We start from the raw sequence: 25716 nt of genomic DNA on the forward strand, positions 1-25716 counted from the left end.
TTAAAGAACTCTCTTAGTTGTTAGAAGCTGGGAGTGTTATTGGCAAGATGACTCAGGTTGCAAAGAACAACAAAAAATGACATTTGTTTGGATGCTGTATTATGCCATGAGACAATTAACAGTTGAAGCTTTCTCCCCTTTTTTTTTATAACTTTTTTTTTTCTCGTTCTTCTCTTTTCTTTTCTTTTTAATCCTCTTCCCCTTCTTCTTCTTCTTCTTCTTAATTTTTTTTTTCTATTCTCCTTCCTTTTTTTTTATCATCTTCTTCTTCTTCTTTTTTTTTGTTCATCTTATTCTCCTTCTTCTTTTTTCTTTTTTTTTTAATCATCTTCTCCTTCTTCTTCTTCTTCCTCCTCCTTTTTTTTCGTTGTTCCCCCTCAACTTGGCATGTGGATCAAAGATAAATAGGATATATATCTGGACATACTCTTCACAATATGATGTAAGTTTTCTGCTAATACTAATGGAACAAAAATATGCAGAATTATCTTTCTGCTCATGAATGGTTCGTATGATGTCAAATAGAGATTAGAAAAAAGTAATGGGAAAAAAAGTGAATGACAGTCATCAATAAATCAGAATGCACTTTTCCACCAAAAAGAAGCAGATCAATTATACAAGTTTTGAAGTACCTTTTCACTCAGTAGTGTTTTCACTCAAAACTTGGTCACCTAACTAACATGTTTTTCATGAGTATGCATAACAGTACCACATCCATTGAATCATGCTCCACACAGTCACCAAATGCTATGGAAATCTAGGTGTATAGTCAGAAGGACCTAGAGTTTGTCTTGTGTAGGTGATGTTGTCTTTGTAAAGTGGAATAGGGTCTTTTTTTTAAAAAGAAATATAGAAGTGATGATAAGTATGCAGACGGGACAACAAATTTTTGGTTCTAATTCAAGCATCCATATTGCGGGTCACATAAATCCTTATGTAGAACTAATCAAGCCTAGTTCTAGTCTCAATTTTTCAAACCTATCTCTATTTAACGGCTTAGTGAAAATATCTGCTATTTGAAATTCAGTGGGACAAAAATTCAACTTGATTAAACATTTTTCTGTACAATCTCTCAAAAAATGATGCCTAATGTGTATGTGTTTTGTTCTTGAATGCAACATTGGATCTTTTGATATACTTATAGCACTTGAGTTGTCACAAAGGATAGGCATACAACCAACATTTATTCCAAAGTCAATTAACTGTTGTTTTATCCATAACAATTGAGCACAACAAAGGGCAGCAGAAATATATTCAACTTCAGTAGTGGATAATGCAATAGTATTCTGTTTCTTTGAACCCCAAGTAACCAAGCAAGGACCAAGAAATTGAGCCATACCTGAAGTGCTTTTTCTATGAACAAGGTCACTTGCAAAATCTGCATCACTATATGCCACTAGATCAAAATTAGCACCCCTAGGATACCATAATCCTAAGTTATCAGATCCTTTTAAGTATCTTAATATCCGTTTAACAGATTTCAAATGGGATTCTTTGGGATTGGATTGAAAACGTGCACATAAGCCTACACTAAACACAATGTCAGGCCTACTAGCTGTTAAATATAAAAGTGATCCAATCATACCTCTATACATTTTTTCATCCACACTTTTACCTTCTTTGTCCTCACTTAATCTATCTACAGTCCCCATTGGAGTCTTGTGCGGCTTAGAGGCTTCCATCCCATATTTTTTTAGAAGGTCTTTGAGGTACTTTTGTTGATGAATCATTGTACCCTTGTCACTTTGAGAAACCTCTTGCACAAGCTTCACACAGTTGGTTATCTTTAACCTTAATTGATGGTAAGCCAACAACTAAGTCAAGCAAGCTTAGTTTTTTCAAGGTAGATAAACTGGCATGTCCTAATCTTCTATGCCACAACAAGGGATCATCATCTAGAACACTTAAACAAGTTAAAGAAACACTTGCAATATAATTTAAGTCTACTTGAATAGTGTTTCTTACTCTTTTACCTTCTAGAATTACTTCATTTGAATTTAATTTTCTCGCTAAACAATTTTCAGAAGTAAATTCTACTCTATTACCTTTGTCACAAAATTGAGAAATGCTTAAAAGATTGTGTTTCAAACCTTTGACCAAGAAGACATTATCAATACAGTGAGAAGGTGACTTGCCAACCTTACCAATTCCAATGATTTCACCTTTTTTGTCATCTCCAAATGTCACATTCCCTCCTTGAAAAGGCATTAGTGAGAGAAATCTTGATTTATCTCCAGTCATATGTTTAGAACAACCACTATCAAGATACCACAGGTTGTTCCCCCTCACTTTTTCCTGCAAAAGAGAAAATTAAAGGTTAGATTTAGGAACCCAAACTTGTTTGGGTTCCCTTTTCTTGATATCAGGCTTAACTCCATTTGTTTTTCTCACCCATATCTGTTGAATTGTCATTTTATTTTTAATTTTAGAATTGAAACAGATTTCACGTTGTTTCTTAAGTGAATAGGTGCAGTTCTTCCTATAAGCATCAATTCTTTTCCTACAATCCATCTTAAGATGTGATAAACCTTTAGTTTATCTTGTTTTATGGACTAAAATAATATGAATTATCTAATTAAACAAGTCAAAAACTAGGGTTTTAATAGGATAATCATGAACATTATCTGAATTTTTGTTTAATTGAATCATCCTTGCTATTTTTTAGGGATTTGTTGACAAAAGGAGTCAAAAGATGAAGATTTGATAGATAGAGATCACAACTAGAAGATATGAGATCAAGAGATGATAGAGGAAGATCAAAAACAAGATAGATTTAAGATCTTATCAAGTTGTTAGAAAGGAAGCTTAAGCCTCCATCATGAAGCTTAAGCCTCCTAAACAAGCAAATAGCCTCTGCCAATGGAAGCTTAAGCCCCAATAAGGAAGCTTAAGCCTCCAAAATACGCAAAAAGTCTCGGCCTATGGGCGCTTAAGCCCCTAACTCAGGGCTTAAGCGCGCTGTAAGAAGAAAATTCTGACTGGAAGATCGCACTTAAGCGCCCTACAGCGCGCTTAAGCGCGCAACGCGAATTCTGCAATCACCGTTCTAGGGGGCTTAAGCGCGATGAAGCAAGCTTAAGCGCCCCAGAGACCCAACTTAGGCCCATTCAAGGTGTTTCATCAAGATACGAACTCTTGACCTATAAAAAAAACACCATTGGGAACCAGAAGAAAGCTTTTACATTGCTAAACAACTCTTGGGTGCTCGGAGGCTGAAGGAACGCGGAGAAACATCAGATTCATGTTCGTGAGCGGCGGAGACGGATCAACGTCAAGTGTTCACTGGAGATATTGAAGATCCACCAATCACTTATGGAGTTTGGGGGAGCTTTTCTATTTTCTTTTGTTCTTGATTTTGCCATGTCCGGCTAGTTCTTTAAGTAGTTAGGGTTAGATGGATTTTCGTCGATTTATTATGCTTTGAATAATTCGTACGTTAATTTTCCTTTTTATCATGAATGAAGTTATCTGTTTTTAATGCTTTATATAGGCTTGAATCTTATATAATGATCATCGGTAAATGCATGACAATAGGGATGTTGGTGTGTGATCCATATCTGATAACTTCATCGTAAACGCTATGATTCTAGGGATAGACATAGAATTTGCGTAACCTTAAGATTCTTGGACTTAATGCTTGCATTCTTGGGGAATAACCGGGGAACTAGGGTTCTTTCAAGTTTGTAAAGATTTTAGGGTAACAAGGGATTGAGCTCTAATAACACGCGAAAGAATTGGTTAGATTGATATTAAGGACGGTTAACGTAAAGAAGGACTTCGAATCATAATAAGGAGATTAAAGGAAATCGAACCCCTAGCTACGTTTTTCTTTTATTAGTTAAATCGCATCTTTAATTTCTTGTCTTTAATTCTTGCAAGTAATTAGCTTAATATTTAATATTTTAATTTTGCAATTCAAATCCTGTTTCCAAATACACTTTTGATTGTCCAACTAAGTTTGCGATAGTGAATTAGTGCTTGAACCGTAATCCTCGTGGGAACGATCTCTTTTTTAATCATATATTACTTGTACGATCGGTGCACTTGCCGTGAGTAGCAACAAGATGACCAACTCTCCCACAATGTAAACATATCTTTTTGTCAAACAAATCAACATGTTTCCATTTATTTTTGCTTGCTACACCAAAAAATCCCAGGCCTTGTTTATTTTTATTGACACTCTTAATAAACCAATCAGCAACAGTAATTTCTTCTTTTGTATTACTGGTTTCATTTTTCAAGGCATTTTCTTTAGCAGCCAGACTTTGGTTCTCTAAATTCAGCTTAGCATTCTCAATATTTACATGATTTAGTTTAGAATTAATTTTTTTTAATTCTTCATTTAGTGATTCAAAAGATCTCTCATCATCTAAAATTTTAGTTTTTAGCAAAATAATTTCTGACTTGAGCTTCTTATTTTCTTCATTCAGACATGTTTTAATCTTGATTTCATTTTTCAGGTCCTTTGTTAATTCACTATATTCATCAATAATTTCATTTTTCTCATCACACATAGCCACATATTCGTCAATCAGAATTTCTATGTGCTTAACAAGATGCTTTTTAGACAAAGAACACAAAGAAGACTTAAGAATTTTAAGATTCACCTCTTGTGGTTCATCAGCAGTTTCTGAGTCGCTATGCACCATTAAGCAAAGATTCGCTTGTGCATCTTCATCAGATTTTTCTTCTTCAGATTCTGAATCGGACCATGCCGCCACCATAGCTCTCTTGAAATCCCTTCTCTGATATTTTTGTTCCTCCCTAGCATGCTCTTTTTGTTCCTTCTTCGATTCATTCTCCAGGAAAGGACAATCCCTAATTTTGTGATCTGATTTTCCACATTTGAAGCATTTTTCATCAACCCTAGGTTTTTGTCTTCCTGAGCGATTCTTTGTTGAGTCGCCTTTTGATTTCTTGAAAAATTTCTTGAATCGACGAGCAAGCATAGCGAGATCTTCATCTTCATCGCTTTCTGTTTCATCTTCCTCCTCTCGTTCTGACTTTTGAGCTATTCCTTTTTCCCGTTGAGATTGATTTTTTATTTTGCCCCTTTTTTCCGCCTTAAGTGCGAGCTGAATGTCGTTGTGTTTTTTGAGTGTTTCATTATGAGATAAAAGTTGCATCTCATAAGTCATTAGTGATCCAGTCAGCTCCTCAAGTGTAAATATTTTAAAATCTTTTGTCTCCTGTAAAGCAATCACTTTTGGTCTCCAATCTTCATGAGGTAGACTACGTAGTATTTTTCTAATTTGCTCATCAGTTGGGATTATTTTTCCCAATGCACCAAGTTCATTGACAATATTTGAAAATTGTGTTATCATGCTCCGTATGTTTTCTTTGGGGCTCATGGAAAAAAGTTCATATTGATGCATCAACAAATCAATTTTTGACTGCTTGACTTCATTTGTTCCTTCATGGGTAACTTCCAATAAATTCCACATCTCCCTTGCTGTACGACAACCCATAATTCTATTGTACTCTTGTGTGCCAAGACCACAATGAAGAAGTCTTTTGGCTTGAGCGTTGGATTCTAATTTTTTCCAGTCTTCATCGATATATTCATTGATTGGCTTTGGTATCAAGTCTCCCTTGTCATTCATTTTAGTGATTTCAAAATCACCATTTTCGATTACATTCCAGACTTGATAATTCTCGGCTTTTATGAAAATCTCCATTCGATTCTTCCAGTAATTGAAGAATTTTCCTTCAAAAAGCGGTGGCCTTTGAGTTGAGTACCCTTCTCGGATTGACTCCATTCTTGGATCTACTCTTCAGGAATTACCTGTAAAATAAAGAGAACCACGCTCTGATACCAATTGTTAGTCCCAGTGGTACTCAAGAAGGGGGGTTGAATTGAGTAGTAGCACCTATCTCTCTTTTTTGTTTTTATTCAAATATAATTTTTAATATAATTTTCTAATTTTTGCTAATAAAAGGAAATCACAAGAATGATGCACAAATAAAAAAAACACAATGATTTCTACGTGGAAAAATCTCCTAGGCTCAATAGGAGTAAAAAACCACGACCCACTTGGATTTCAATCCAATGGGATTTAAAAAAAACTTCACTAATTTCAATGAGCCAAAATACTCAAGTACAAGTAGATCCTAATCTACTCTTGAGGCACACTACTTTGATTCAACCCTTTAAATCAAAGTTTACACTTATCCACCGATAAGCCCACACCTATTGTTACTACCAACAATAGCAAGTCTCCACACACGGAGAAAAATCAACTTAAAATGAACCACCTTACTAATACTTCTAGAAAAGCTAAAAGGTGACGATGAAGCACTTAAAACCTAAGCTTGTAAAAAAAGTTAATAAAGAACACAAGTCTTAGGCTAAAAATTTAGATCTCATTTGCTGCTTTACTGTGAGACTATTGGAGCATGGGTATATATATAGTAAAAAAAAATTTCATAAACTTTTGCTCCCATGATAATGCTGTTTAGACTTTATCCTTATCTCTTAATTTCAAATTTTGATTCTGCTCTTTATCTTCAATTGACTGCAACAACTTCAAGCTTTATCTTATCTTCAGATTTGGAATCTCAACAACCTTTTGATATGCTGTAACCACCCAACAAAAATCATCATGTTTTTGATCAACAAATAAGGTTGTTAGGATTTGTAATTTAATTATATCAATTGTGTCATCATTAAAATATTTTAAAGCATAGGGTGCAACATTACTTAGTAAGTTTTTGTTCAAGCTTAAACTTTAGATACACAGACTCTCTGTTTCTTTAATAAACATCCTTATTATGCTTTCATTTTGTAACTTTGATATTTTATTTAACAATAATTAAAATGTCATCTATATACTAATTGTTTTAATTTAGGTAAATACAATTTATAAAAATACTACATAATTAAAATTAAATCCATGATTTCATTTTCATACATAAGTAAATGACCAAGGCATCATCATAGTGAAAAGAGAAAAAGTTAAGCAAGATAGTCTAATTCCTCATATTATTTTCATCACCATATTCAGGTTCTCTTGCTCCTCGGACTCATATTAAGTGGCCACGAGTATAGATAAGGTGTAGAAAGTTGATATCACTTTAACATGCATCATATTAAGGGGCGACGAGTATGTATATATATATATATATATATATATATATATATATATATATATATATATATATATATATATATATATATATATATCACTTCAATTTAGGTGAAAATGCTTGTTAATTTTTTTATTTTTTGGTAAATTGCTTGTTAAATTTTAATGACAAGTAAATCGATGTAACTGCAATACAACAAGAATGTATTTTCTAGTGTCAGGTTGTTATTGGATGTGATGGCGTGCATTCTTCCATTGCAAATATGCTTGGATTAAATCCAACGAAGCTTTTGGTCTTCTCTATATGTGTTGCACGAGGCTTCACAAATTATCCAAATGGTCATCAATTTGCGAGAGAGTTTGTTGTGATAAACAGAGGTCTAGCTCGTTTACTGGTTTGTGACAAGACTAAGGACTTCTCAAGGTCATTAATTTCATAACCTCTCACTTCAAATATTCCACTTCAATTTTTAAATTAAAAAAATTTAAGATGTTTCTTGCTTTATCCTATATGCGGTACTCTTAATTTAGTAAACATTTTAAGGTAGAGAATTAATTATGTTTCAACCTACTAAAGCAAATTCAATAATTTCAAAAGACCCAGTTCTTATTAAACAATCTTTAGTGGAATCAATGGAGGGTTTCCCTGTAGAGGCGATGGACATGATACCAAATTGCAAGTAGAACTTGTTGCATCTCGCTGACTTGAAGTATCGCCCACCATGGGACTTGCTTCTTAGCAACTTTAGGAAAGGTACAATAATTGTCGCTGGTGACGCAATGCATGCAACAGGCCCATTCATTGCACAGGGTGGCTCAACCTCCATAGAAGTTGTTGTTGTTCTTGCCAGATGCTTGCCACAGAGGATGTACCATTGTAACATCCCGAGCGCTGACGAGGGCGGAGAGTGATCGCCGGTGCAAAGAGGCACGAACAAGGAGCGGCTCCTGATAGGCTTCCAGCGGGGGTTACATGCATGAATGAATCAAATCGACACCCGAAAGAGAGGGATTCCAAAGATTGTGCAGGTGCACAGTTTGAGAGAGCTTATAAGAATTAATTGGTACTACCTATACTAACAAGATGCATCTGCTTTTCGGTAGCCCGAAACAGAAGAACTCCACAGTTCCTGGAAAGTTTTCTCGAGAAGTGTGCGAGTGAGAAAAAAGCACATTGAAAAGTCTCGTGTTAGTATGTGGAGATAGTCATTGATTCTTGAAGCGGCCAAGCGTTATAGTAAGAAAACAAGAAGAGAGCGAAATATCGTAGAGGAAACATTCGATCAATATGTGAAAGAAAGGAGGATGAGAATCTTGTGGCTCTCTTTGAATACTTTCCTTGTTGGGAAGAAGCTTGTAATCATGGTTGTTCTGTTTAGAGACACAATTTGGTCGTTATTTGTAAACTCTCATTCTCATTTCTTACAATTTTATATTTATCATGCATTATTCATTTGTTTTTATTTTATTGGATCAGCAGCAAGATAGTAATTCCAAAACTGAATATGATATTATTATATTTTTTTAATATAATGAACACATTTAGCCACGTTTATATTCATGGCTAATCTCAAGAGTAAACGTAGCTAATAAATGTTACCACGCTCATCACTATCATGGCTAAATGGGGAAAATGCCTGTAGCTAAACAAATGCGACACAAGTATTACATACGGTCAATGGAGACGTGGCAAATTTATTTGGCCACGATTGTTTTTGCAGATTTGCCACATTGTTTACCGTAGCTAAATCCCATTTTTTTGTGGTGTCTACTGTACATCTTTTTGTATCATTTTTTTTGTTTCTTTTTCACACTTGGGCCTTGGCATTCAAGATCAAGTCATGCATCTAAGAAAATAGTTCTATCACGTACTTAGTTCCTTCAATTCCTTTCCATTGAGCTTGAGTCTCAACCTCCACACCAACATGCTGAATAGATTCCACTTCTCGAATATATCTTCAGTACAATGAGGATATATACTACTTTAATAAAAAAAATAAGGATATAGGAAGAAATAATAATAAAAATAAGATAATATAAATATATTACTTTTTTCTATATTTGATAAAGTATGTATCGAATTATTGGTACATATGCGGTATATATATATTATTGAAAATATTTTTTCACTTCTCTCAATTATTTACTCCACTTCAATAAAAAAATTTAAGGAGTTGGATGATATTTAATTAATTATTTTGTATCCTTTTATATTTCTCTAATACATTCTTTCACACAAGAGCCCTTTAGACTTGAAGTGTGGATATGACACAAGTTCATTTTGATTTGCCTTGTACTTTTTTAATTCCGTATAAGAGTGAGAAACAGTGAGTAACGAACTTATGACGTTATGATCACCGAAACAATTTTTATACTTAAGGAACATCGTTGATTGGGTAGTCCTTTTGTGAAAATGAAAAGAAAAAAAGAAAAAATAACAAAGATAAAATGAAAAAGAAAAAAATGGTCATATGAGAAGCACCGAATCTTGAGTGGTTCTAACTTCTAAACCTTAAAAAATATTTTTTTATGATCGCTAGAATTCTGATATGATAATCACGGATCACTTTAACTTTTTCCGACTCTATCCCTCTATTGTCTTTTCACCGTCCTCTCGTACGCTCCACATGACCAATAAGTCCAATGCTGGCATTTATAAACCCAAAGCCTTCTGCATCTTTGCTACAACGGAACTTACCTCAATGCATGAAACACTTGTGTCAACCTCATTGGAAAGCTATATAGCACGGATACGAAATTTACAAATTTTGCCATTTAATTATAAAAAATTATATTTTCATATTATATAAGACTATTCTCTCGAATTATTTTCATATCAAAAAATGTGTCTATATTTTTGTTTTTTAAAAAAATGGCGAATTTTTATTTGTCTCTCAACATGAAAAAATTTATCTTCTATTACAAGAGAGAAATCTTTTAATTATTCTGACGACAAAGCTTGAGATTTATAAATTTTACTAATATATGGATTTTTTCTGCAAATGATTTCTGATTTCTGTAGAATAAGAAAAAGAAAAAAAGATATATACTTTTTATTTAATATAACATGGGAATATAATTTTTCTTAAAGTAAATATTTTAAAAGTCATTATCCATTTTTATTTTCTCTACAAATATTTTTAGAATCATATTTTTATAAATTCCGGAATTCAGTTCATGTTCTTTTACGTGACTTATATTTGTTATGGTTTCTTTTCGATAAAAATGGCATTTCATATATAAAAATAAGAATTAAAAATCATATTAAAAATACTTTTTAATTTTCTGGTTTAGATATTTCATAAATATAGATATCATTTTAGGAATATAAATATTTTCACGATTTATTTTTTATTTTCGTAAATTATTAATTATGTTATTTTATATAACTTTTTTTTAATTTGTTGTAAAGTCAAAATTTAATTTTTCTAATTTTTTCTCTGTAAATTATTTTTATTTTATTTTATCTAATTTACAGTTTACTTTTATTTTAAGATTAAAGTAAATATTTTTATAATCGTTAATAATTTATCCAATTGATTCAAAGTAACTATTTTTTTTAAAAATGGATTGGGATTAAATTTTCGCACACTTTAATGAATATAATTAAATTTTCGAATCTTACCCCAATTTCATTATTTTATATATTTAATTTTAAAGTTTTTTGTAAGTAATATTAGTTGCACATTCACACAACAATTTTGCGATAAGGTAGATATGCTGCAAATATCCCTTTCCCATATGAATTAGGGCGAAAAAAAATCCCACGTAGCCAAAAAAAATAAAAATAAAAATTGAAAGTTGGCCCACGTGCTACAACCCAATTTTTTTTTTTTTTTTTTAAACAACTACAACCCATTTTCATACAACATAGTGGTTGCTTGGATCTCGCACACCCAATCTGCAAGTGCATAATTTATTGAACATGCTTTTAACTACTGTGAAAGAAATGAAATTACAAGAACAAGTAGTTAAACTATGAGTTTTTCCTCAGATACTACACATTCTTGCACCACTAGGATTAGCCTAGTGGTGTTGGGCGTGTGTAGTGTGTATTAGGTTGCACGATTCCTGTAATATTCAAAAAAAAGTAATCCAATTCTTGAAAGGTCTAAATGTCCATTCCACTTGTAATTCCCATGTGGAGTTGCTATCAGCTGATGTAAATTTTAATCGTTTCAGCTTCTTTTGCTTTACGGCATTTTTGCTTTGGTCAGCCATGTGATAAACCCCTTAACAAGGTATATACAATTTGGACAAAAAGCCTGTCCTGCTGCACGTAAAACCCAACAAAGACATTGAGCACCTTACATAGAGGATGGAATCTCACCATTGAGCTCATTAAAGTCCAAGTGGACCAGCTCCTTCTTGTCCCAAAAAAACTAGTTGTAATTGGGCCACACAGCTTATTTCTTTTCAAACTCTGCTTCTCTAAATTAATCAACATTCAAAAACTTTCCAAAACATGGCTTCAGATTACCAGAGTGCCCCCATATAACTAGTCCCTGATTCAAACCCTTCAAAAAAAATAAATTTAAAAAGTTCTCCGTGTGGACTGAGATAAATCCAAAGTGTAACATATGTGAAAGGTGGGAGTGACCTTGCTATACCCCAGAAACCATGTTGTTGTTGATTAATAGATTCTTAACCCGCATCTCCCCATTTCGTCATGTGTAGTATCTGAGGAAAAACTCATAGTTTATCATGTTTCAAAAGACTATAATCATTCTTATATCTAGTCAAAAGTATATATTACGAAAGATAAAAACAAAAACAAAAACAAAATCTGAATCTGAATAATTCTTTCATTGATTCTCTGATGTGAACGTCATGTACAGTGTGTCATACATATATAAGGATCCTAAAATCAGAAAAGCAAAGGAAGGGAAAAAACAGAATGCCAAAATCAGTAAGGCAAGGAAAAAGAAAACAGAATGTCGTTACAACAAACTTGATGATCTGGCAAAACAGAAAAGAAGCTATTCTCACTAAAACTAAAAATATTATTTACAAAAGAAATAAATGTATATTGTAATACTCCCCCTCAAGATGGAGACTGTATATTGAGAACTCCCATCTTGAATAAAAGCTGATTAAAAAGTGTAGGATGCAGAGGTTTAGTGAGCAAATCAGCAAGCTGTTGAGAACTAGGGACTGGAAAAGTAAGGAGATGTCCTTGAGTGATTTGATCACGAACGATGTGGTAGTCAATATCAATATGCTTCGTTCTTTCATGAAAAACTGGGTTGGCTGCAATATGGAGAGCAACTTGGTTGTCACAAAACAGATGAGCTGGAGATGAGGTGGTTACCTGCAAGTCAGTCAGCAATGAAAAAAGCCATAAAAGTTCACAAGTAGCATTAGCCATTGATCGATATTCAGCTTCAGCTGAGGAGCGAGCAACAATGGTTTGTTTCTTAGACTTCCAAGAGATCAGAGATTGTCCAATAAAGACACAAAAACCAGAGACGGATCTACGGCTATCTGGGCATGAAGCCCAATCTGAATCACAAAAGGCGTGCAATTGAAGAGAAGATTTAGCAGAAAAAAATATGCCTTGACCAATAGTAGACTTAAGATAACCAAGAATGCGATGCACCGCCTGAAGATGAGGCTGCCGAGGAGCTGAAAGAAATTGACTCAAGTGATTCACAGCAAAACAAATATCTGGTCGTGTGATAGTGAGATAAAGTAAATGACCAATCAGCCTGCGGTAAACAGTAGGATCTTCCAGAAGAGAACCATCAGTAGCAATAATATGACACACTGTGGTTGTGATGCCGAAGGAGTTGTAGTGGTGAGAGAAGGACTATGAATAAAAGTAAGAGGAGAGGTAGATGGAGAAGAAGTGCAAAAAGGAACACAGTCTCATGGAATGTGACATCACGAGAAATGAAAATTTGATATGATTCAATATCAAGGAGCTTGTAAGCTTTGTGGCCAGGAGGGTAACCGATGAAGACACAAGGAGTAGCGCGAGAAGAAAATTTGTGACGAGACTTTAGAAGTGTTGAGCTGAAACAGAGACAACCAAAAACACGAAGGTGAGAGTAATTGGGAGCTCTGTGAGAAAGAAGCTCGAATGGAGTCTTACCTTGTAAAAGTGGAGAAGGTGTTTTGTTAAATAAATATACGGCAGTGAGCACACACTGTGACCAGTAGGCAAGAGGAAGATGAGATTGAAAGTGAAGAGCACGAGCAACGTTCAGAATATGTTGATGCTTTCGCTCAACTCGAATTTTCCGGGGATGATGCACACAGGAGTGGAAAATTTGGATGCCCTTTTCTGAAAAAAAAAGAACGCAAATGCAATTCCGGTGCATTATCACATCGGATTGCCTTGATTGAACAGTTGTATTGATTGAGCATCAGATTAAAAAAATTAGGGAAAATAGTTGCAAAATCGGATTTCTGATTGAGGAAATAAACCCAAGTGAAGCGTGTTGCATCTTCAACGAGAGTAAAAAATATTTGGAGCCAGAAACACCAGTGGGGTTAAAAGGACCCCAGATATCGCAATGAATGAGATCAAATGCATGAGAGGACATATGAGGATGCAAAATGAAAGGTAAACGTCTTTGTTTAGCCAAAGGACAAATCATACAAGGAGAATCAAAAAAGGGAAGAATCAGTAAAATGCAAAGCATGTTTCATTGATTTCAAAATGGACAAAGATAAATGGCCTAAACGTGAGTGCCATAAAGTAAAATCACCAACAGAAGCAGTGAAACATTGGGGTGGCGGAACATGTTCAGGGGGAAAAGGAACAAAAGAATTAAAAACATAAAGATTTCTCAAACGATTAGCAATCCTAATCAGCTTGCCCGTGAGACGATCCTGTAGATGACAAGAAAATTGAGAGAAGTGAGAAACAATTGGAGAATCACGGGTTAGAGCACCAATAGAAAGGAGATTAAATGAAAAGGTAGGTACATGCAGGACATTGATCAATGTTAGAGAAGGTAAAAGGGAAATAGATCCCATAAAAGAAACAGAAACGGAAACACCACTAGGAAGACATATCGAAGGAGAAGAGGATTCCGAAGTAAAAGAGAAAATCGAAGAAAAACAAGAAACATGGTGCGTAGCACCTGTATCAAGAACCCAGCAAGAAGATGGAAGAGAAGAGGAAGTCTCACCACTAAAAATCGCGACGGATGGCGGTGTAAAGGTAGAAGACGAAGCTGACGGTGTCGGTGAAGGAGAAAGGGTAGGTGGGTTGGTATGTAGAAGGCTAATGAGATAGGAATATTGATTGTGGGTTAAAGGGGTGGGTTGGGCTGCTCCATGTGTGGAGGAAAGGAAAGGGCCGCATGAGATTGGGCCTGGTTCATAGAAGTGCTGGGCCGAGGGGATCTGGGCTTATATCCAGGGGGAAAGCCATGGAGCTTAAAGCAACACTCCTTGATGTGGCCATGGATTTGGCAGTGGGTACAAAATGGGCGTGATCGGCGAGGAGCAACGGCGGCGACCATGGAGGCTGAAGACGGAGGCGCTGAAACTGGATCAACAAGAGTCATTACCGATCCTGCCAATGGAGTGTTAGGTGTAGTCGGAAAACCATGAGAAATATGACGTTGGCGTTCCTCTTGGAGAACCAAGGAAAACACGCGCGAAAGTGCCAGAAGTGGGGTCATTAACAAGATCTGAGCTCTGATGAAGGCAAAGGATTCATTGAGACCATGAGAAATTGCATGGTTTGGTCCTGTTGCACAGTATCAAGTACAGAACGTAGAGCACCTCATGCACAAGCTGCTGGCGGCGAGAAGTCATTCAATTCATCCCATAGAATCTGAAATTTTGTATAATAAGTATTCACATGCATGGATCCCTGATGAAGAGAGGAAATATGTAGCTTCAATTGGAAAAGGCGAGGTCCATTAGCTTGTAGAAATCGATTGCGTAAATCAGTCCAAATGTCATATGCATTAGAGAAATACATAAGACTGTCTGCGATTTCCTTTGAAACGGAGTTGAGAATCCGTGAGGTAACCATGGAATTACAACGGTTCCAGGAAAAAAAAGAAGAGCAGTAGGGATGGGTCGAAGGATAGATGAATCTACGAAGCAAATCTTGTTTTTGACTGTGAGAGCAATAGTCATGGCACGGCTCCAGGAATTGAAGATTTCGCCGGTGAGAGGGTGGGCTACAAGAATAAGATCGGGATGATCACCGGTGGTAAGGAAATAGGGAGAGGAAGAATCCTCCATGGGAGAAACAGAAACATTAGTAGAAGAAGATGAGGTATTTGTTGAACCTCGAGCCATTAAACATCATCTGATACCATATTACGAAAGATAAAAACAAAATCTGAATCTGAATAATTCTTTCATTGATTCTCTGATGTGAACGTCATGTACAATGTGTCATACATATATAAGGATCCTAAAATCAGAAAAGCAAAGGAAGGGAAAAAACAGAATGCCAAAATCAGTAAGGCAAGGAAAAAGAAAACAGAATGCCGTTACAACAAACTTGATGATCTGACAAAATAGAAAAGAAGCTATTCTCACTAAGACTAAAAATATTATTTACAAAAGAAATAAATGTCTATTGTAATAGTATAAAACATTATTTGGCCAAAAAGCATTAACTTTGAATTATTGACTCGTGTGAATGATCCTTGCTTGTTTTGTAGGACAATTGAGTTGAATTTGAGTATTGAAACAATGGCTAAGCTAGAAAGACTTAAAACGATAAATGAGGAGTAACGATTTAGTGAAAATCTCTTTGAAGCTATCTTTTGGCAAATTTTTTGTATCAAAGATGATGGGCTTGGATCTTGTATTCTTCACAAAAGTTGTAGATCTTTCTTTTATCTTTCCAAAGGGACCAAGATCACATCAAGCAGACGTATCCTCACAAAATCTCCTATAGCTACCTTGTCCGTGGAATACGACCCGAAGCTAGCTTCTCATTGGAGCAGAGAGTGCATTGGGCCACTGTCACCGGAGGAGGGATGAGACTAGTCCCTTTCGAGGGAGAGGCAGTTTCCCTATGACCCCCAAAGAATTTTAAAAATTTGCTTTGGCAAAGGTTTGAATCCCTGACCAAAGCAAATCCTTGTACACTCAGTTGCCAACTAAGCTACTCTTATGGGTTAAATACGAAATCATATTTTTGCTATTTGTAACACCCTGGTTTACCTAACCGAAATGCTACGCAAAACGATACAAATGCACACTTAATTTAATAAGAATAGCATAAGACTTCCTATAAGTATCACAATAGTTCTCTTGAAATTACGTGACTAATTAAATTTTTTCCTTTGTATCCTTTGTGTTAACAACATTAAAATAAACTATACAGCCCCATAACTGTGTAGAATTAAAACTTCTCACCAAAATGTAACAGCTACCAATTTAATAAAAACGGACAGCATAACCTCTATTTATCGGACTATCCAAATTCTTAAACCTGATATCTAGACATAACCAATACATGACCTATTCATATTAACATCTTCAGAATATATCCGTAGATTCCTACTTACTCTCAGCAAACTTGAAACATACATACATCCTTTATTTTACGTAACATATCCGAACCTTTAACTATAAAATATTCTATAAATTATATACAGTTGTACCAACAATATCTTTATCTCAAATACATAATTTATTCAAAACACAGCCATACACGTATAATCCCAAATGTTAGTCAATCGCTCTGCTCCTAATGAGTCTGTTAACCATCTTTTTCATGTTCCGTATTCTCTGAAGACTCATCACCTAAAATAGAACCTGAAATGTCTCCCCATAATGCGGGGTGAGATATAAAATCCTAGTAAACTCTAAGTTTATAGAATAGTCTCCGATTCTCAAGTTCACTTCCTATATAATTGGTCAGCATATGCAGAATAGCAGAAACATACAGATTACGCATACAATATTCAGACAAAGCATACAGCATACAACATACAAAATTCCATACCATTAAATCAGTTCAATTACATCCTATGGTTAATTTACATGTAATCATTATTGTTTGACAAGCAATTTAACATATTAAAATTAAACAGATAGCTTACCGATAATTCGTAACCACACAACGGTAAATAATAAATAGGTAAACACATAAACACTTTCAAACAACTTTATTCAACTTAATAAACCATTCACAGTTTACTAAATACCTTATATAATTTATCAATGTTATAGTTCTTACGGAAGTTTTCATCTTTCTCCCGTCAACCTGATACTCTCGGAGCAATATCTCCAAGTATCATAGCATTCACAGACATACTCATATTACTTTATCATATTCTTCTTTCAAAAACCAATACTGATAATTTCATTAATTTTCAGAATATCAATAAAACTTACAATACAATAAAAATAAACAGATAACAATAATTAACAAATAAAACGCAACATCACACAAAACAATTCAACAATTAAGCAAATACATTAAGCATAACCACATACACACATTCAATCTACACATTACAGCACATCACAGAAAAACAAGATAAATCTACACCTTCAATCAGAGATATACTTATCTTTATATCACAAATAGCCGGAACCACCCGAAGATCGAATGCGTTCACGGTAATGACTTATCACATTCCACAGAGTCATCCATTAATTGAATGATCTCAACTAGTACGACCACTTTATTTATTGGCCTCGTACTGGAATTCACTCATATTTTATGTATATTTACATATAATTCACTTTATAGAATTATGTACTTTCAATTCAACACATTTACAAAGCATGCATTTTTCTAAGGATTACTGTACAAACAATCACAGACATTTAGTATTCATTAATTTTCTCTTTACGAGATACAACTGATTCACCGTCAAAATTATTCAAAATATTAAAATATCTGAACCTCACACATTAACTTTACCAGACACACAAATTCATCATAATTTCATATTCAAAATACATATTCCAACTTATCAGACATACCAGTCATTTCACAAATCATCAGACACATCAATCATTTCATATATCAATAGACACATCAATTATTTCGTATATTGACAGACAAAATAATCATTTTTCATATTACCAAATACGTCAATTATTTCTGCATATTCACATATACGTTATTCATTTCACATATTAACAAATACGTCAAAGTTAAACTCATTATGTATATTAAACATCAACATACTTCACAAACCACATTTTATTTTCCATATGCATACCACTATTCCATTGTCCAACCACGTCATTAATACAGACAATAACCATTATCCCACCGGATTCTGGTAGAACAATAAGCCAGAAGAAAACTCCTTAAACAAAGAGCTTACCTATGAAGATTTACTTACAGACAGCTTGATCCCCACAATAAAAGATGTGTTGCACACACACATGAAGAAGAAAAAAAAGCAACTTACATGTAGGACAATTCAACAAAACTGCTTAACCAATAGTTTTCTAGTCTTTCTTTCAACTTTGACCATCCATATAATGCATCCACAAAATCTCGGGTTTGTTCATTCAATCCATTGTAAAAGGTTTCCATTTGGAGCCATTCAAGTATACCATGATTGGGGCATTTCTGAAGCAAATCCTTGAATCTATCATAACTTTCATATAATGATTATTCTTCTATCTGTTGGAATGATGTGATACCACTTCTTAGTTAAGCTGCCTTAAATGGAGGGAAAATTTGATCAAGAATTTCTCAGCCAAATCATCTCATTTTCTAATTGAATTAGGGGCTAAAGTATTCAACAATGTTTAAGCCCTTTTGGCTAAAGAGTAAAGGAATATCTTCACCTTTAATGCATCAGATGTTACTCCTTTAATTTTGAAGCTTTCTGCCATGTCTATGAAGTTCTTCAAGTGTAGATGTGGGTCTTCACTTGGTAACCCATTAAACTAGCCAATCTTTTGCAGCATGCTCAACATAATTGGTTTCAATTCAAAGTTTGTTATTGCAACGTCAGGTTACACAATCCCTGAAAGTATATTGTTGAGTGTGGCGACTCCATGTGCTCTGATAGGCATCTATGCTCTATTCGATCCTTCTCTATTTATGGATTTGTCTCCTTCCATGTCTGCAGTTCTAGGTACTGTATAGCTCTATTCTATTTCTGCCTCCTTCTCCTAGTCCGAAAGGTCCTTTCAATTTTTGGAACATAATGGACTTCTAGAAGTTTGGAATAGCTACTCATAAATTAGCTGGAATACTTGAAAAGTAACAAAAAGAAGAGTAGATCAAAAATCACTTCACAAAAAAAGGTAATAGCTTTAATAATAATCCCCAACAACGACACCAAAAACTTGTTGTGCAATTTTGCAATCAAATATAATAACACAAATACGCAAGTACACATATCATGAATAATAAAGTGGATGTGTGAGTCCAAGTATTGTTTCCACAGAGATTAAATAAAACTATGGCTCTAAGTGAAACAATAAGAGTAACAATAATAATTAAAGACTAATAACTAATGATTAGACTAAGCTAAGACTACTTATTAACTATAAAAACACAATAAAACAAAAGTTTCAAGTATCAAAAGATAGATTGGGATAAATTTTCTCAATATTATAACTTCACCAAAATGCTATAACGATGTTATAACAATCATCCATAAAAAACCAGAACATTCATGTAAGTAGGGGCTCTCACCAACGGTACATGTATACTAGCTCCCATATCTCTATGGTTACATAGTTATCAAGGCCATAAAGTGCAATTTCTATATGATTTTGTGGAGTGAATGATCTCACTACCTATACTTAACCAATTTATTTAGTTAATCCACAATGTTTAATAACTTTCCGGTTTCACCTATACTATATAGGCCAAATCCCAAAACACTTGCAACTCTCTCTCTGATAAGTTAACAAGATTGAGACAATTTAAATACTTTATTAAACAACTTAACGGAAAATTACATAGCAAAGTTAGAAGACATGGTTACATCACAATACATGTACTTTTTCGCCCAATCATAGACAATTTAACTCATACTTGAATAAAAAGAAACAAAAAAGAAAGATAAAGATTCCATAGAACTAAGACAACATAGAGAGGGACAATGTTGTAGCTATGCTCTAGCAGGAACTGCTGGCTTTGCCACCATCCAATGTTTCTCAGCCACCGGAGGATACAGGATCAACTAGATCTAGTGATCTCTCTACTGGACCCTAGCTTTACCCCTTGACCCGTTGGATCTATCTCAACAAGCCTTTAAAATCCTCTCAGTGTTTCATCCTTTGAAAGCTTATTTTGTATGTGTGTAGGCCTCCCATTATATAGCAAATGGTGACTTGAGCGCCGAGTAGCTCTTCTAATTTGAATTCCCTAGAAAATAGCCTCTAAAAGGGATGGATGTTTATCCCTTAAGCTTGATTTAATCTTCTTATTAGCCAAAATGTTAGGATTGAAAGTTATATATGCTTATTCTTTATCTTGCATAACTTCCTTATCCTGATCCAATGTTGAGGCGTTCTTATCTCTATTTGAATTTGAAATTCAAAAGTTAGTTATTCCTTGCACCTTCAACTTACTGTTTCACTTGAGCACGTTTGCTACAACACTGTTACTCAGAGCCATGACTCTCATCTGAAACAAAAATAACAAAGATAATGAATTGCTCTAGCACTTAAATTAACATCAAATAACAACACTTAACATATTTCTCAATCAAAACATAAAGATATAAGATTAATGATAATATCATGCAATTATAAGGGAAATATGATAAAATATGACACCAAATCATGTAAATAAAACCTAAAAACAACTCTTCTCAAGAGAGTTATTAGGATGGAAATAAAATATAAAGATTTCCTTGCAAGAATGGTCTCATATATTATTGTGACAAAAAATAGGCACTACAATATTAGGAATTCAAATATAAGTGAAAAAATCTCGTTGAAAAATATTTATAAACCTAATGCCTTAAGGTTTTAGGTTGAGACGTGATGTGAGACCATTTGTTATTATGATTGATGTAACTTTACCTTTTGATAATGATCTCCGGCCAAACCGCTATGGCCCCCCAGACCACCACACACTATAATTAGCTTTAGTTCTTCTTGTTTTCCTTGAATAGACCTTTAGTCTAATGTGGTAACCAAAATGCAGTCTTTAAGCTCAATTGGAATATTTTCTTTCAAGCAGATTTCCATTCAAATTAACAACTGATAGACTTGTGAGATTTTCAATTTCCTTAATACAGTAACTGTCATTTGTTAAGCTTCTCTGGAATAAATGCATTTACAATCTACACAGGAAGAGAAACTCAAAGTTAACTGTTATTAGAAGCAGAGAGTTTCATTGAAGTTGATGAATTCCATATACTTTGAGGTAATTTCACACTAAAATTATTCTGAGTCTAGGTCGGTCTATCAGCATCACGGGAAGGCCTAAAAGGTATTATAGTATTAAACTAACTACCTTATTGTTTTCTTACACTTGACAAATTCTTTTTCACTTTCATTATAATTTTGCAATTGATACACATTTGTTTATACAGAATTTTTTAAAAAAATTCTAATTTTGAAAACACATTTAAACCTCTCAACGAGAATTGCTTTACAACTCGAATCTTTCACGTTCTACATTAAAATTATACTCTTAATTCTTAACTAATGAAAGCCCCGACCCAATCCTATTGTTCAATGTTGTTAAAACATTGAGTTGACTCAGTTGAAATGACGAGTGAACTCGGTTGACTCGATTAGTTTATCGAGCCGACTCAATATTAAAAAAAATAAAAAAAATTAGCTTTTGAAGTGGGTGAAATCGCGGAGAAAATCGTGGTCCATATTGGTGAAAATGGCAGATGAAGAGCAAGTGGAAGTAAAATACTATTTTCCCATATAAAACACACAAAATGAGGATATTTTTGTCCTTTTAGTTTTAATATTTATTATTAAAAGGTCTTTGTTTCCACATTTTAGTATTGACACACTATATTGGGTTCTCTATTGTGTATTATCTGTCGGTAGTTTCTCTACTCTCTCTTGGCTTTTTGGAAGCTCCTCCTTTCTCCTCTCTTGACTCATCATCTGGTAAGGATTCTGACTTTCTTTTTTTCTCTTATTTTTTTCAACCCTCATTTTTTTTGACTTCTTCCCTTATTTTTTTCTATCCTCCTTTTTTTGGGTTATTGAAGTTTTGGATGCACATGTCTAATTTACTTATTTGAAAATTATGTACTTTTGTACTTATTTTTAAAACTGTGAATTTTTCTTCCGGTAACGAAATTGTGAATTATTAAACACATTTAATAATGTTTATAAGTTATTAATTTTTTGTTTGTAAAATAAATTAAAAATGCATACTTTTTTATTTTAAATTATGTATTTAGAAATTAATGGCAGCACATAAAAATAAGTGTCTTTAGAAGTTAAATCTCGTATAGTTTGAAATGATAACATATAATCTTGTGTCTGAAATCTGTTGGTTTATTTTATCTATTGTTTTTTTGGCTGAAATTTGAAAGCCTAAAACTGAGAGCATTTATCTGAACTTTGATTAAATATTGTTTAAAATCATATGGCTTTATGAAGTGCTAATTGTAGTGGTAGCACTCCAGCTTCTATAAGTGTAAGCAACACTATTCTTGGGGGGAAGAAATTGGAAGTGCTCCTGGAAATAGGTTAGATCCTGCATGGAAGCATATAATTGAAGTTTCGGAACAAAAAGGCTTAAATGCAAGTATTGTCTCAAAGTAAAGAGTGCTGGAGTTTTTCGTGCGAAGCAACATTTAGCAAGAACATCGAAAGATGTTGAACTATGTATAGCGGTGCTAGATGAAGTAAAAATAGAGATGTTGAATCTTCTTGTTGGAACACAACAAGGAAAACCATTGAATAAAAATTTAGAGTGCAATTGGCAAGAAGTAGAAAAGGAAGTTATTAGTGGTTGCTCCAATATTTTCAAGAAAAGTAGCACATCTACTCATGTAACCCTTAAGACCATATCCACGAAGAACTTCAAGGAGGAGGCATGTCTTGACATTTGTACTGCTATCTATAACAATTGAATTCCTTTCAATTTTGTGAATAATGATGGCTTTAAAAAAATGTGTGAATCAATTTCTAGGCATGGACCGGGTTTCAAGCCACTATCCTATCATGAATGTAGAGTAAAATTTTTGAAGCAAAAATGTGTTATGACAATGGCTGTTACTAAAGAACATAAGGCTCGATGGAAGAAAACGGGATGCATAGTAATGACTGGAGGATGGACTGATAAAAGAAGAAGAACAATAATCAATTCTTGTGTGCATAGCTCTAAGGAAGTTGTGTTACTTAAGTTCATTGATGCATCTCAAATCACCAAAACAACTGACAAAATTCTTAAGATGATTGATGAAGTGGTAAAGGAGGTTGTGAAGAAAACATTGTCCAAGTTGTGACGGACAATGCTGCAAATTATAAAGCTATTAGGGCATTGTTGATTGAGAAAAGAAAAAATTTGTATTGGACACCTTGTGCTGCTCATTGAATTGACTTGATATTGGAAGATTTAGAGAAGAAAATACGGGTTTATAAAGGCACAATTTACTCTGGGAAAAAAATTACAATTTATATCTATTCAAGAACATCTCTCATTCCAATATTGAACAAGTTCACCAATGGCAAAGATTTAATTAGGCCTGGCATGACTCGTTTTGTTACATCTTACTTGACTTTGAAATGCATCTATGACCATAAGCTTCCTTTAATTAGAATGTTTAACTCTGATGAATGGAAGACTAGCCAATATGCTAAGTCAGCAAATGGAATGCTTATTGAAAATTTAGTGATGGACAAAGTGTTTTGGAGAAATGTTGACATTTGTTTGATAAGGGTAACGCCTTTGATTGAGATGCTTCGGTTGGTTGATTCAGATGATGAAGTCATGGGCTCCATTTATGATACGATGGATCGAGCCAAGGAGAAAATTGAATCGGAGTTCAAAAAGAAACCTTCATTGTAAGTTATCAAATAATTTGCTTAATTCAAAGTTATAGATTTTTTTTTAACTCAAAACTAATTCAAATGTTTTATTTTCAATATTTAGTTTTAAGCTTGTATGGATGTCATTGATGGAAGATGGGACAATAAACTCCATAGGCCTTTGCAAGCTGCAGGCTATTACTTAAACCCCAAACATCATTATTCTCCTACCTTTAAAGTGGATTATGAGGTGAAAGTTGGACTATATGATTGTGTAAAAAGGATGGTGGGGGATCTTGCTGTGGAAAGAAAGATTGATCAACAACTTGAGGCATTCAAGGATCGTGAAGGTCTTTTAGGGATTTCTTTTGCTAGGGATGGAGTTGATACCAAGAGTCCAGCAGCATGGTGAGAATCTTATGGGGATGGTGTTCTAGAGCTCCAAAAATTTGCTATCTGTATGATTAGTTTGATATGTAGTTCGTCTGGGTGTGAGCGAAATTGGAGTGCTTTTGAGATGATAAAATTTTAATAATACTTAGCTTGAATTGTATTTCATTTCAAACATATTATATTAGTTATGTATTAAATTATTTTTTTGTATTTGTTTAGGTCCACACACAAAAAAAGAAACCATTTGAAGCATAACACAATAAATGATGTTGTTTTTGTAATGGCTAACTCAAGATTAGGCAATAGAAAGCATAAGATATCTCCACAAATTGAATGTAACTTTGATGACATTGATTCGGATGATTATTGGATTGTGGAGCCAACATATGAAGAAAATTTGGAAGATGTTGAAGTATAGACCCCCTTGGCTTGGATGCTCCAAATGAAGAAGAGGGAAACTTGAATGATTTGGAAATTTTCAAATTTATTGGTGAATTTATTAGTAGAGGAAGGGAGGAAGAACATGATATTAACTTTGATTCCGATGACTTAAATTAGAGATGTTAAATCTCTTTTATTTCCTTTGCAATAGAAACGGCACGCGAGACACGCACACTTGTTTCAATAAAATCAAACCCGATTAGTTAGTCTAGTTGTGTTCTAACTAGACTTAAATCTCAAGATTTAACCTATGCAAAAGGTGATGAGTTTTACTCCTGAAATTTACAACTTGTAAAGAGTATGAAGATGCTCAAACCCAAAACCTATTGATATGACACATTAGGACTTTGGATATAGGTTGATATTTACCAAAAAAATAAAATAAATAAACAAAAAAAAATCTAACATCTATCCTCTAGACTGATAGGATGTCATGAAAGACAGATAATCCTTTGATATCACGTGATATATCTGGATTAGTTTATTTTAAAATTAAAATTTTTAATCAAATGATTTTAAATAAATAATATATTCCCAAATGTGCAATATGCATGTTTTTAAGTAGGTCAAGTTGTCCTATTTAAGTTTGATTCGTTTAGTTCACAGGTTAAATGGGTTATATAAGTTGATTCAAAAAGATTAAAGATTAAAAGGGTTGATATTTTATGAGCTGGCTCATTTAAGGACAGCCTATGAACAAGATGTGCTTTTTGAATTTTTTTAGTTAAAAAAAATTAAATTTACTGTGCTTAAAATGAAAATCTTACATTAAAAAGATAACAACTCAAAAAAATGAAGTAAAATACAATGCATCTTAAACTAAAACATAATAAACTCAAAGTACTTAAGTCTTAAACAAATTTCCAATCTAAAAAAAAAAAACTCAATAAAATTGAAGTCGTTTTGTATTACAGTATTAGCCATT

The 25716-nt window shown here is 33.8% G+C and overlaps 2 protein-coding genes and 1 pseudogene across 2 annotated transcripts; 2 read left to right on the top strand and 1 right to left on the bottom strand.

Moving 5' to 3' along the window:
- Positions 1-1740: 1740 nt before the first annotated feature.
- LOC133305029 (uncharacterized) lies at positions 1741-5759 on the bottom strand. The gene is made up of 3 exons (XM_061505134.1): positions 4608-5759; positions 2046-2295; positions 1741-1895 (listed from the first exon to the last, which is right to left on the bottom strand). The coding sequence occupies exons 1-3, from the start codon at positions 5757-5759 to the stop codon at positions 1741-1743; spliced, it is 1557 nt and encodes a 518-aa protein (XP_061361118.1).
- Positions 5760-6290: 531 nt separating this feature from the next.
- LOC133305030 (monooxygenase 1-like) lies at positions 6291-8613 on the top strand (annotated as a pseudogene).
- A 14581-nt stretch (positions 8614-23194) lies between these two features.
- Positions 23195-24768, top strand: LOC133305032 (uncharacterized). The gene is made up of 4 exons (XM_061505135.1): positions 23195-23427; positions 23748-23993; positions 24114-24365; positions 24570-24768. Exons 1-4 carry the CDS (start codon positions 23195-23197, stop codon positions 24766-24768), a joined length of 930 nt encoding a protein of 309 aa, XP_061361119.1.
- The last annotated feature ends 948 nt before the right edge of the window (positions 24769-25716 follow it).

Source organism: Gastrolobium bilobum, unplaced genomic scaffold, assembly GCF_033153095.1.
Source record: "Gastrolobium bilobum isolate Gb01-03AN ecotype WA unplaced genomic scaffold, APGP_CSIRO_Gbil_v1 utg21960, whole genome shotgun sequence".
Classification (NCBI taxonomy): Eukaryota; Viridiplantae; Streptophyta; class Magnoliopsida; order Fabales; family Fabaceae; genus Gastrolobium; species Gastrolobium bilobum.

Coding starts and splice junctions, on each gene's coding strand:
- LOC133305032 (XM_061505135.1), top strand. CDS start 23,195: ATGGCTGTTACTAAAGAACATAAGGCTCGATGGAAGAAAACGGGATGC. Junction 23,994..24,113: donor TTCAAAAAGAAACCTTCATT/GTAAGTTATCAA, acceptor CATTGATGGAAG/ATGGGACAATAAACTCCATA. Junction 24,366..24,569: donor ACCAAGAGTCCAGCAGCATG/GTGAGAATCTTA, acceptor GTATTTGTTTAG/GTCCACACACAAAAAAAGAA.
- LOC133305029 (XM_061505134.1), bottom strand. CDS start 5,759: ATGGAGTCAATCCGAGAAGGGTACTCAACTCAAAGGCCACCGCTTTTT. Junction 2,296..4,607: donor CTGCTGATGAACCACAAGAG/GTGAATCTTAAA, acceptor TCTCTTTTGCAG/GAAAAAGTGAGGGGGAACAA. Junction 1,896..2,045: donor TTCTCAATTTTGTGACAAAG/GTAATAGAGTAG, acceptor TAAGTGTTCTAG/ATGATGATCCCTTGTTGTGG.